The sequence below is a fragment of the Panthera leo genome, chromosome D1 (genome assembly GCF_018350215.1).
Source record: "Panthera leo isolate Ple1 chromosome D1, P.leo_Ple1_pat1.1, whole genome shotgun sequence".
In the NCBI taxonomy this organism is placed as follows: Eukaryota; Metazoa; Chordata; class Mammalia; order Carnivora; family Felidae; genus Panthera; species Panthera leo.
The window spans coordinates 64,596,976-64,609,250 of NC_056688.1; the positions used below are offsets into that span (position 1 = coordinate 64,596,976).

General features: G+C 45.5%; 1 protein-coding gene across 8 annotated transcripts in view; it reads left to right on the top strand.

Annotated features, from left to right (window-relative positions):
* PPFIBP2 (PPFIA binding protein 2) overlaps positions 1-12,275 on the top strand; it is a 145,339-nt gene that overhangs the window by 85,432 nt on the left and 47,632 nt on the right. For 7 of the 8 annotated variants that reach the window (XM_042904368.1, XM_042904371.1, XM_042904370.1 and 4 more), the window contains one exon: positions 9,773-9,904. In XM_042904368.1, coding sequence (XP_042760302.1) covers positions 9,773-9,904 — 132 coding nt within the window. Of the gene's footprint in view, positions 1-8,421; positions 8,520-9,772; positions 9,905-12,275 lie in introns of those variants that run through there. The other variant, XM_042904374.1, reaches the window with a different exon arrangement.

Consider the following 12,275-nt stretch of genomic DNA (forward strand, 5'->3'; position numbering starts at 1 on the left):
TTTTTTTTTTTAAGCCAGTACTTCTGTGTAGATGTCCTCAACTAGATGGAACCAGTTCCAACAGCTCAGAAGCTGTATGCTTTCTAGTTTGCTTTCTTTTCATCTCTGATTAATAAGTTACCACATTAGTGGCTCCATTTGATTTTTCTATTTAAATTGTGTGCATTTCTCTTGCTCATCCTATTCCCTGAGTAGCAGGAGGAGTTGAGTTTATTTTTTTAAGCTGGGTCTTCTTTTTGAAAACCAGGAAAGAATGGAAAGCTCTCAAAGGGCGGGAAAGCATTTTCACAAAGAGTGATAGAGGTGTGGCTTTGAGGTGGGGATGGAGTATTGCAAAACCCCAGAGAACAAAGAAGATTTGAATGTGGAAGGGAACGTGTCTGGAAAACGTCAGGTTGATGTTTCAGGAAGGCATTGCCTGGTGGCAGTCCCCGGGATCGGAGGTCAGAGCATGGCTGCATTTGGTGCCTGAGCTACCTGACCGCCTGTCCCGGCTGCTCTTCCAGGGCTGCCCTACACCCCTCTCTGTGCAGTGGTTCTGCTCCCTCGTCAGCGTCTCTGGGTCAAGGAGTCTGGTGTCGGTTCCCAACTCCACCTGGTTAGGCTGTCTTGCTCTTCAAACATCAGCCCATGGACTGGATTTTAGACTTTTGAAAAAGTCTTAAGATCAATTATCTTTTGTGTTGTGGGTGAGGTATCAGGCCTGTGGTTCGCGTGTGCCACAGAGGTGGATGTCTTGGCTTGGTATATTTTGGAGTGTGGTAGGTCTTATTTGTCACCTCTCAGGTTTAAAGATCTTCCCTTGAACTTACCCAAGTTATTTTTATGCTCATAACGTTCACTGTGTTCCCTCCATCTTTCAAGGATAAAATGAAGGGAGTGTGGAAGACTCCTCTTTGGCACCTCCTGAGTTCAACTCACAGGACTTATTTGAGCCTCGGCTCCCACCTGTGTGTTTGCTGGGCTTGGTGGTACCTGAGCTGGAGACGTTTGGGTTCCCAGCTCTGAAGCCCGAGTTGAACCCTCTGTGGCACATGCCAGTCCTTTCCTGAAATCTGCTTGATGCTCTTTGAAAAGGCACTTCCTTCTTGCCCCACAGTGCTGAGGTAATGCCGTCTGTAGCTTACAGGATGTTATGCATGTGTCCTCTGAACTGAGGACAGGCAGGGACTTGCTTGTCTGATGCTGATATCCTGGACCGCAGGGCTCTTGGCTTCTGGTGGTAGGAACTAGGAGGACTCCCAGCCCTGAGGAGGAGGAGGGACGCAAACAATTGCCTCTTTTTGCCAGCCTTGGAGACTATTCATGCTCTGAGCCAAGCCTGGCCTCCTGCTCTGAGGCCTGCGGAGCTCTGAGTGAGGCCCCTTCCCAATCAGTGTGAGGCCTGGCCTTCTGACAACTGCCTGTTGACGCCACCGCCCTTGGGTACACCATCCCTGGGAGCACTACGCCTACGCATGGAGTGGCCTTGTCTAAAGGAGGCACTTGCTCCCCGCCTTTAGCTGACTGCCCACGTAGGCCCGGTGCTGTAAGATAGTCTCATTCTTCACAGCAGGTGGGAAATCCAGATTTAAAGATAAGTCTATTTTTAAAGCATTGGCAACTAATTTAAAGGGAAAAAAATAAATACTGTGTGAACCACACCATGCATACCTGCAGGCCAAGCCTGGTCCGCAGACCTGTAGTCTACAACCCCTGCTCTAGCCTCTAACCCCCTCCACTGGCTGGAATAGCTCCTGGAGGACTTAAGGAAACCCAAACCCAACCAGTATAGCCCATGCCCTGTGCTTACATAGGCTCCAGCAACCCCACTGAGCCATCTCTCTCCACAGCTGCTTTGTCCGCCTCCCTCCAGCAGGAGCCCAAGAGGGGAGGGAATTAGCACCCCTCAGCCTGTCCCTGCTGAGTGCTGATCTCTCAGGTCCCATCTGTTTTCTTCTTTGCACTAACCCATCTGAAGAGCGTGAATGAAGGCCTTGGGGTTAGAGAGGCAAGCCAGAACCAAATACTATTAGCACCAGCCGGTCTACGTGAGCAGCACATAGGTGATGGATGCATTTGAGGGTAAAATATATTTGCAGCCCCCTGCAAAATTCAGGGTGGCAAAGAGGAACCTCTGAGCCTCTTTGGGGACTGCCTCTGGAAGCACCTACTCAGGGATGGTCTCAGACTCCCTGAACAGGTGTGGATTTTCCAGGAAATCCATAAATGGGTCTCCAAGAGGCCGCAGCCTAGGTTTGTTTTCATAGGTCTGGGACAGTCTGGCCTGGGTACAGAGCTCACAGGGCTGACCTCTGCCTTCTGTATCCTAAGCAGGTCAAGGCATTGCCTACCAGCATCTCTGAGAGCTGCACCCCTGGGCTGTCTAGAATTAGCATCCTGATAATATAGGCATGGACCAGCCATATCCTTGTTGTAACTAGCTCAGACCGTGCTGGTGACGAAATCTACACCACAGAGCGGGTTCTCCATGGCCCCGCTGATGCATTGAGGTCCCTGGTGACTTTTTCTAAAGTGGCCTCTGGAGTCTATTAGGGCCCTGCACAGCAAACTTCTCTGCCTCTGATTGTTGACCCTTCTCCAAGGATGATGACTTTGAGGAAGAAGCTGATGCTACTTAGTGGATAATAGACTTTATACAGAGCTGACAGCCAAATGGAGCACTTTCCAGAGACTAGTTGTTTACAGATGTAACCAATGTCGAGAGCAGCAACAATGTTCAGTGTCAAAAAGAGGACAGGCTAGGAGAGCCAAATGGGGAGGAAGTAAAGGATGCAAACTTCCTTGTGAGGAACCCAAACTTTGGGGAAATCCTGAAGGACAACAGCTTCGATTTCAGACCTCCCACCTGACCTAGAGCCCCAGGTGTTAGGCATCCTCATTGTTTTGGCTGTCTTTCAGGTGAGGTGTGGAAAGACAAATTTCTGGGATTTGGAGTCAGTCTACGTGCCTTTCTGTTGATCCAGGAAAGTTGTCAAACCTGTGTTCTTATATAGTGAGAACAGGGATGATTATATGGGCTCCATATTGCCCACTTCTTAGAGCTGTTATTTCAGTTTTGCTAAAACCGAACTCTCTCACAAGTCATCAGTTTTAAGATCTTGAGCACACACGGGGTGCCTGGGTGGTTCAGTTGGTTAAGCGTCCAACTTCGGCTCAGGTCATGATCTCACGGTTCGTGGGTTCAAGCCCTGCATCAGGCTCTGTGCTGACAGCTCAGAGCCTGGAGCCTTTTCAGATTCTGTGTCTCCCTCTCTCTCTGCCCCTCCCCCACTCACGCTCTCCCTCTGTCTCAAAAATAAATAAACATTAAAAAAAGATCTTGAGCATGCGGATTAAGGGCCTAAGATACCCAGTTCCTGCCCTTGAGTTGAGTGAAGGACAATGTGTCCGGGTTTATGAACTCAAAAGTGTCGTCAGCACCTGGCAGATAAATTTTCCAAGACTACCTTTAAAGGGGTATCTCTGTCTCAAAAAGAATAGTAAACAGAGCTATGTACCCCTGATTCTGTGGAAGCATGACTCTGTCTCAGAGGTGAGACACCTGATTTGTGACTGAAGAAAACCAGGATTTGCCAGTTCTTCCCCAAACCTGCCCCCTGGGAGATGTAGGAGCCAGAAATAACTGCTTTCTTCAAGCTGATCTTATTCGACGTTGAATCTCCATACCACCATGCAAAGTAGGTGTTCTTTGTTCACGGATAAGGGGGCTGAGGTTCCAGAGAGATGGTTTCCGTAGTGGGGGCTGAGTCTGGACTCGAACCCAGGTTGACAACAAGCCCCTCACTGCAGTGTTACTCATGAAAGCGGCTTTCTGGCACAGCCTAGGCCTCTTACTTCAAAGAGCAAAGGGATGCATTTTTTCCTTTCATGTCTTTCCATGGCCCCTTCCTTCACTCTGGTTTCAGATTGCCAGTCTGGCTCCAGTCCTCTGTCATTGGTCAGTAACTCCCTGGGTCATGTTCCACACTTAAAGATGGAAGTAATTGCTTCAAGATGTGGCCCTTTAAGGAGAGAATAAATTGAAAGGCCACTTCTTTTTATCAGCTCCAGTCTCAGACTGAGCTTTGGAAAAAGGAAATGATGGTTTTCTCTGAGATGTAAGTTTTTTTTCCATCTCCAGGAAAGGAGATGTCTTTGCCCTTCTGGAAGAGGTTACTGGTAGTGGTGAAGTGAGAGGGGTGAGTGATGATTTTGTTCATTGGTTTTTGTTTTTTGTTTTTTTCCCCTGAAGTTTCATTACCTAGTTTCATGGTTTGTAGTAACAAAAATCACCTGCCTCATGTACCATCCACTCCTCTCCCCTTGCCCTCTGTCCCTAGGCAACCCAGAAACAATTGGGAAAGCAGAAGTTAATGCAGCTTATGAAACCCGTCCCCCTTCTCTCCAGCCCCCTGTCTCCCCACACCTCACCTCCCCCCACATTATGGTAGCTGCATGATTCAGAGAGACTCCCAGCTAGATCTACCCTGTAGGTTGGAGCAGGGAACAAGCTTCGCCTTCATGCTCCAGACAAATGGGCTGGATCCAGTCTTTAGGCTGAGAGCTAGGGATCCAACAACCTTTCTCTTAAGGGGTAGACCGGAGTAAAAGAAGCTAGCAAAAGAGACAGAAGGAAAAAAAAAAAAAAAAAAAAGACAGATCAGGAAATTGGAAGGAAGGATGGGATGGCAAGTGTTATACACTGATCAGTGGGTGAAGAGTTAAATGTTTGAAAGCTGAGAAGTACAGGTTGCATCTGAAAGTTGGGACATTGGTCCCCAGAACCAGAACTGTTTGTGTGCCCTACCTGGTGAAGGCAGAATCTGGGTTGCAGGCATCCAGACAGGGAGGTGAGGAAGAAGAGGCAGCAAGGGTTAGATTATTCTTTCTAGAACTTGACTGGGAAGGGGTGAGGGAGGGGATGAGGAGAGAGTGCATTCATAGAAACAGTGCACACAGAAAGAACATGCATTTGCCTAGCGAGAGCACAAGAGAGTTGATGATGGTTGCTTAAGGGGAAGGCAAGGTCAAGAGGGAAAGTTCTTTCGAATGTCAGAAATTTGATCATGTTTATAGCCTGAGGAATGGGAGCTGATGGTGAAAGAGATTAAATGCCTGTCAGAGTAGATGATTAATGGTCCTACCCTTGTGAAGCACAGACTGGGTGGGAACTTCCTCACAGTCAGGACAGAGGTGAGGGGGAGCCGAGGACCATGTGAGTCCTTCGTCCTTCAGACTTACCGGCTGGAGGGAGAAGCCGGACCAGAACTCAGAGATCACAGCCAAACACTAACGATTGACCGGGGAGGTAACTTGAAAGCCTGAACATCAAGCTATGTGGGTATGACATGAAGTCTAGAGACTGAGAGATAGTCAGCAATGGGAAGGAGGGTCAGATGGGGTAATTACAGAGCACACTCTGGAATCTTTGTGTCCTTGAACATATGCTTTCTATGTGCAACCTGGAAACTTACTAGGCTTGAGAGTGGTTCTTAAAGGTGAAAGAACCCAACATGAGACATGGACTTGCTTGCTCTAAGACATGGATTTAAGAGACATGAATGAGAGATGATTCCAGGAGATTTTGAAAAAAGGGATGTCAGCTCAACAAATGAACAGATTATTTTAAAATACCTTTCCGGGGGTGGCTGGGTGGCTCAGTCAGTTAAGCGTCTGACTTCGGCTCAGGTCATGATCTCATGGTTCACAGGTTTGAGCCCTGCATTGGGCTCTCCACTGTCAGCACAAAGTCTGCTTTGGATCCTGTCTCTCTCTCTCTCTCTCTGCTTCTCCTCTGCTTGCATGTACATTCTCTCTCTCTCTCTTCCTCTCCCTCCCTCCCTCCCTCTCAAAAATAAATATTTAAAATACCTTTTCAGTATACAGGAGAGGTTATTTGAGGAGAAGAGGAAGAAAGGGTAAGGTTTATGGCTGGAGGAGAATGGGAAAGATTTGGAACAATCTCTGAAAGGAACCAACCAGAGATGAACGCAAGGGTGCCAGGTGGTATTGGAAGATCAGCTCTAATTAGATAGCGTAAATTTGTATGGAAACCAATTGGCATCATCAAGTGTCTTTTACCAGCAATTTTCAGGCCACAGGGAGTAGAAACATAGACAAAAGACTTTGAGGTTTGGCATGGACTGGGCTCTGGTAAAGCAAATGCACTTTAGGTCTAAGGGTAGGGATGAACTGGAATGAGGAATTTTCTGGTGCAGATATGATACACTTGAAATGACCTCAGGTATAGAATGGATAAGGAGGCAAATACTACTTAAAGGAAGTTTATTAACTAGGAAAACAGGTAAGTATTGGCCACAGTAGAAGAAATGAAAGATTGTTTGAGTCTGTAAATGGGAAACTTGAAAGGTTAGAGGACTGTGGCCAAAGGAGACTGTATCAGAGCTGAAGATTTTAGAAGCAGAGCAAATGCATTCTGGATAAAGATGATGGCTAAGGTGATGGCCATCCTGCTGAGAAACTGAGGCAAGGTGGAAGCAAACCTGTTGGTGTTGTGCTCAAGAAAGGTGAAACCAGAGTGGATATTGGAAGACTAACAAGGAGGGAACAAGGATGTTGAAGTTACTGAGGAGAAGGAATGTGCCCAAACTAGGTAGAGAAACCATTGATCAAAAGAAAAAAGCCCTGAGGAAAATGAGAGACTGTCTTGGGTTCTGGATAAGTTGTCTTGGGTTCTGGAATGTGCTGTAACTGAATGGCACCACTTTAGAAGAGGAGGGCAGATGTAGATGATCAATAAGGACAGTAGTGGTCTGGACGCATGTCCGGTAAAGTTGGATTGTCGAAACAGGATGGACTCCACTTGAGATGACTGGGAAGGGTATGTGATAGGCTGCAAAAGTCGGGATTCAGTTTATGCTGGAAGGAGAAGGAACAGTTGAAAATGTAGGGTAAATCTTCTTTAGACACATATGATAGAGAATATAACACGTAATAGTGGCTGGGGACCATGTGTCCCTGGAGATGGAAAGTGGAGCTGGACTGGATGAGCTTGTTGAAGGCTGATTTTGAATTCAGGGAGTAGGACAGTACTTACCAATGACAAGGATGAGGGGTAAGGACAATGAAAGGTAGAGGCATATGCTAATAGATATAATAGCTGGAATATAATCACTAATAACTGGAACTCCCACTTAGGATGTTAGTGTAACCAATTGGAACCCTGCCGTGACCAACTGGAACGGCTATTGGAACTTTAGTACAACCAATTAGAATATTATCCTTGTCAGTGGGAACATTGGTGTGACCAATTACAACCAGGCAACCTAAAATAGCTAGAGGGATTTTGGCAATAACAGAAGTGGAATAGATTCCTACTGTTCAGGAGAGATACATTCTGAGGCTTTTTTTGATCCCACCAAGGCGGCAGTATCGTGAATGTTGCTTAGCGGGCAAACTGCATGTAAGATATTCAAGCACTCAGTGGGCTGTGTTTTTAATAATCATATCCCTAGGCCTTGACTTCTGGTAGATACTTAAAAACATGTTGAGTAAATGATTGAAGTCTGGAATGGAATGGAACAACATTTTCTCAATTGTCCGTACTCTAAAGCAATTGTTGCTATCTGATTTATAGAATTACTTCTCTACCCCTTTGCATTGGTGGCTTGGAGAGCTCACGTACACAGTATAGTCCATCTCTAGCAACCCACAGAACTTTAGGGTAGGAGTTTTATACCAGCGGTGGCTCTGGCCTCAACTTCTTTTCCTGCCTGCTTTAACTTTTATGATTTTACATTTTAACTTAAATTGTCCATTATTCAAACCGCCTCAAGTCATTTGTGGAACAAAACAGGTAGATGAAAGGATGGAGAGAGAAACGTAGAATGAGGTGGTGGAACAGAGGGGAAGGTGAGGAAGGAAGAGAGAGGAGGTGGGAGTGAGTAGGTGGTATCAGAGAGGATTAGATCTTCAGAGAGCCTTCGCGCCAGGCCCTGGTAGAGAGTGTGTGCTCAACAAAATCTTAACAGTTTGAGTGGCTATTTCCTCACTCCGTGACTCCGTGAATATTTGTTGATTGGCTTTTTTTTCAGCAGGTATTTTTTTTCTTTTATTTTCCTTAAAATCCTTGGACTTCTTCCTCTGTTTGGGAAACCATGTGATACGTTAGACAGAAAAGAGTTTTGGAATCAAACAGACTTTGGTTTGCAAACTAACGCACTCTGCTGTTGTTGACTGGCATGTGTCTTTGGTCAAGACAAGGCCAGTCTCTGGGCCAGGTTAGTATTTACTGTCTATTACTCAGGTCAGGATAGTATTTACTGTCAAATCACTAGGAGGGTTTATTGAAAGCATGTATGTAAAGTACCCTGTGGGGTCTGGCACAGAGGAGGCACTCATTGAATCTGTGTGTCTTCTCTCCTTCCCTACCTCCACCATTATACACATTGATCTGGCTGACTACTCATGACCAAGTACGCTGTGGTTCTCGCATGGCAGGGTCGCTGCCTCTGTGCTCTAAGCTAGTTCAAGTCTAGCTGAAACAGGAAGAACTGTCCTCCTTTGCCCAGTGCTCAGTGAGTTCATTTTGCTGAACTTCTAGGTACCCGTCCCTTCAGATTAGCAGATGAAGAGTTTGTAGCCTGGCTTTCTGACACATTGAGGGGCTTGGCCTAGGGAATCATGTTTTCCTAGTTAAGATCTGTGTCCTGTGTGGTTTGGTTTGTAGTCTGAGGATGGTTCAGAATATGTGAAATCATAGCTATTGGTCAGAATGCTGATCACCATTCTTGTATGAGGGTTAGGTTGCCCAACTTAATATAGAAAGTTCATACTGAGATGGAATAGTGTATCTTTTCTGTCTGCTGATTTAGTTGGTCACTCTCCTGATGGCCATACTGTAGTCTCATTGCTGGAAACCGTGTCTCCCGTGTGCCAAGACTCTGGAGCTTATGGACCATGGCCTTTGGCCAATGGGGAAGTGTTGCCCCTGGACCAGAAATGTTCCTGGTTTTTGAGGTCCTTCAAAATCCCTAGTGGTTCCCAGCAGGTATTTTGTCAATCACCTTTGTTTTTTGTCTTATTTATGCTTATTAATTATATATATTAATGGCAGGTTGCCGTCTACTACTGTTCTTATTATGGCAGGGCAGGACTGATAACTTCCTGAGTCTGGTCTTACAATAAGGGAAGAACAATTTTCTTACCTACATACCGTAGTGGCTAGAAAAGATCCATTATCACATAGGCTAGGAAAAGTCTGTATCACATAAACAGGATTCTGTCATTTAATAAATACTCATTGAATATCTGCTTTATGCTCTAGCTCCCTCCTAGGCTCCTTGCAGTGAGACCTTAAAAAGAAATTTGTTGAAAATGTGGGCTGAACATTGAGCCCAGGAGGTGATTTGGAATCCTTGGTTTTAAAAAAGATATTGTTAACGTAAGCCTGGGTTTGTTTGTGTTTTTTTGTTTGTTTTGGTTGAAAGGACCCGCTGCTTTGCATTGGAAATAGAGGTGGAGAAGTTTCGTTCTTTGAGCAAAACTGTCCCTTTTTCTGTACTTGGAAATAATGGCTTCTAATGGCAAACTTGTTTTTTGAGAGCTATAGTTCACATTGTTTCTCAGAGCACAGTGGGTGGTGCCAGGGGCTGTGCTCTCCCTGAGTGACCCAGTATCAGCTGAGACCTGTCCCTAATAGCCCTGTAGCTCATATGCAGCAGTCTCAGCTCTGTTGTCCAACAGAGTTTGCCTTGTATGCTCTGGATGGAGCTACAGCTGTCCTTGTTGCCATGGAAGCTCTGATTTTGACATCTGGTTTTGCTTGCAGGAGCTGCTAAGTCGCACATCTCTTGAGACCCAGAAGCTTGATCTGATGACTGAAGTTTCTGAGCTGAAACTCAAGCTGGTTGGCATGGAGAAGGAGCAGAGAGAGCAGGAGGAGAAGCAGAGAAAAGCAGAGGTGAGTGTGATAGACCAAATTCTGGGGGATGCATACAGTTCTAAACTCAGAGCAGAGGAAACTATCCTAATGTGGATTCAGGCCATCTGGTCAACCCCAAGCCTGGCAGCCACTGGGCGCCAGAAGCATCTATGCACTAGAGACACAATGATCTGTTAATACCAAGTTATCAGGTTTTGCTGTGGCTGCAGATTTCAGCAATGCCCAAACCACCCAGTTTTGGCTCTAAGGCTTTATCCTCCCTCAAGCTGCTGACAAGGATAGAAAGGGAAGCATTAGAGGGGGAAGGATCAGGCAAGATGTGAAGGGACCCAAGATGTCCTCTGTGAGAGCCAAGGTAATGAGGATATATCTGGGATGAAGTCAGCTGCCCAATAGGCCACCATCACTATATCCAAGGAGTCTGGAGACATTCTTTGATGTGCTTTTCATTGACCTAGATGGAACCCTTAGATTATGTTTCTTTTCTCCTGATAGGTCATAGGAGGAGGCCCATGTACAGGCCTTCTGTTAATGTTTTCCTGCATTGTTCCTGTTTTTGTTTTACACTCTATAATGCCATTGGCCAGAACATGCCAGACTCCTTTTTAGGATAAATGTTTTGTGTAAATTTTAGGCTCAGAGTTGCTTTTGTTGAGAAAGAACATCCTGTTTTAACCTTAGATAACCACCTTCCATATGTCTCTACCTACAAGTGCCCATATTTGCACCTGGCATGTAAGATGTAGAAGGAAGATAGGCTTTAGGTTTAGAAGCACATTGGTTCAATCACTAACCTAACTGCTTAATAGGTCTTTGAATTTCATTCAATAAGTTAGCTGCTTAATTTCTCGAGACTTTATTTATCTGTAAAGTAGGTAACTGTGTGAAGTCCAAATAAAAATCACAAAAGTCCCTATCATAGTGCCTGGCATCCTGTAGGTACTTGGTTCATATATGCTCCCTCGCAACATTTAGCTCTCTCCAAAATCTAAAAGTGGATATCATTCCTTTCTATTAAGCACCCCCATTATTGTGCACTGAAACCTGCCCTATTGCTGTGTTTACACAGTGGTAAATGCTGGTGATTGAGACACTTAAAACGGGTGGGCAATTCTGTGCATTGCTTTTGAGAAGCTGCTCATTGTAAGTAGAGGTGCCAAAAGATCTCTCCATGAACCTGAAGACCCTGTCTTGTAGTGATTAAGAGGGCGGGGCCTTGAATCAGATCTTCCAGCTGTAATGCAAGCTGAGCTGCTCATTAGCTTTGTCATTGTAGGCATAACACAACCTGTTTCTCCCTCTGTAAAGTGGAGATAGTAACACTTCCTATTTCCTGAGTGGTTTGGAGGAGGGAATGAGATAATTCATGTATAGTCCTTAGCATAGTGCTGGACACATAGTAACCGCTACCTTTTATCGATTACTTTCTGATTGTGTCACAAAGCATCCTGCAAATGGACATGTAGGTTAAGATACATTTATAAACTGCAAAGGTCCCACAGAATGAAAGCTTATCTTTGTGAGGAGTTAGTTAAATAGAGTGCTTTAAAAAAAAAAAATACAAAAAAACTTTTTTAGTGTTTATTTTTGAGAGATAGCGTGAGCAGGGGAGGGGCAGAGAGAGAGGGAGACACGGAATCCTAAGCAGCTTCCAGGCTCCGAGCTGTCAGCACAGAGCCCGATGCGGGGCTCGAACTCACAAACCACAGGACCATAACCTGAGCCGAAATCGGATGCTTAGCCAACTGAGCCACCCAGGCACCTCAAATACACTTTGCTTTTTAAATGTTCAGAAAGAAGCAACTGAATTTTCTCCAGGTTTGGAGTTGTGTTTTTACCAACGTCTCGAGGTGTGTGATGACATGGGAACATAGGTTAGGGCTCTGGGGGCAGAATTCAGTAAACTCGGAGACGCCTTGAAGTGATAGAGGCAAGTCAAAACCACTTAAATTAAAAAAAAAAAAAAAAAAAAAAAGTATAGGTGGGAGAGTATTAGGTCACACAGCTTGAAGAGTCCAGAGTTTAAAGTCCAATATCACTAGATCCATGTGACCTCACAATGTCATTAAAAATCAGCCTTAGCGTATGTCTTCGTTCTGACTTAGCCTTATTGTCAAGAAGGGTCTCTGCACTACATCCTATTGGCCTGGAGACCTGGCAGAGAGAGCACCTTTTTCTCAAAGTTTCCAGCAAAAGCCTCGGGCTTGCATCTCCCTGGGCCATTTTGGATCACATGCCTGGTTCCGAACCAGCCAGCCACTAGGGAGCACATAGGTATGTGTGCGTGAATCTGTCTGGGAAAGAACGCGGAGTTAGTACCAACCTGAGCCAGCTCCGTTCCTTTCCAGGGAAGACAGGATGGAAAGGAGAGCTCCCAATTCTGGGCCAA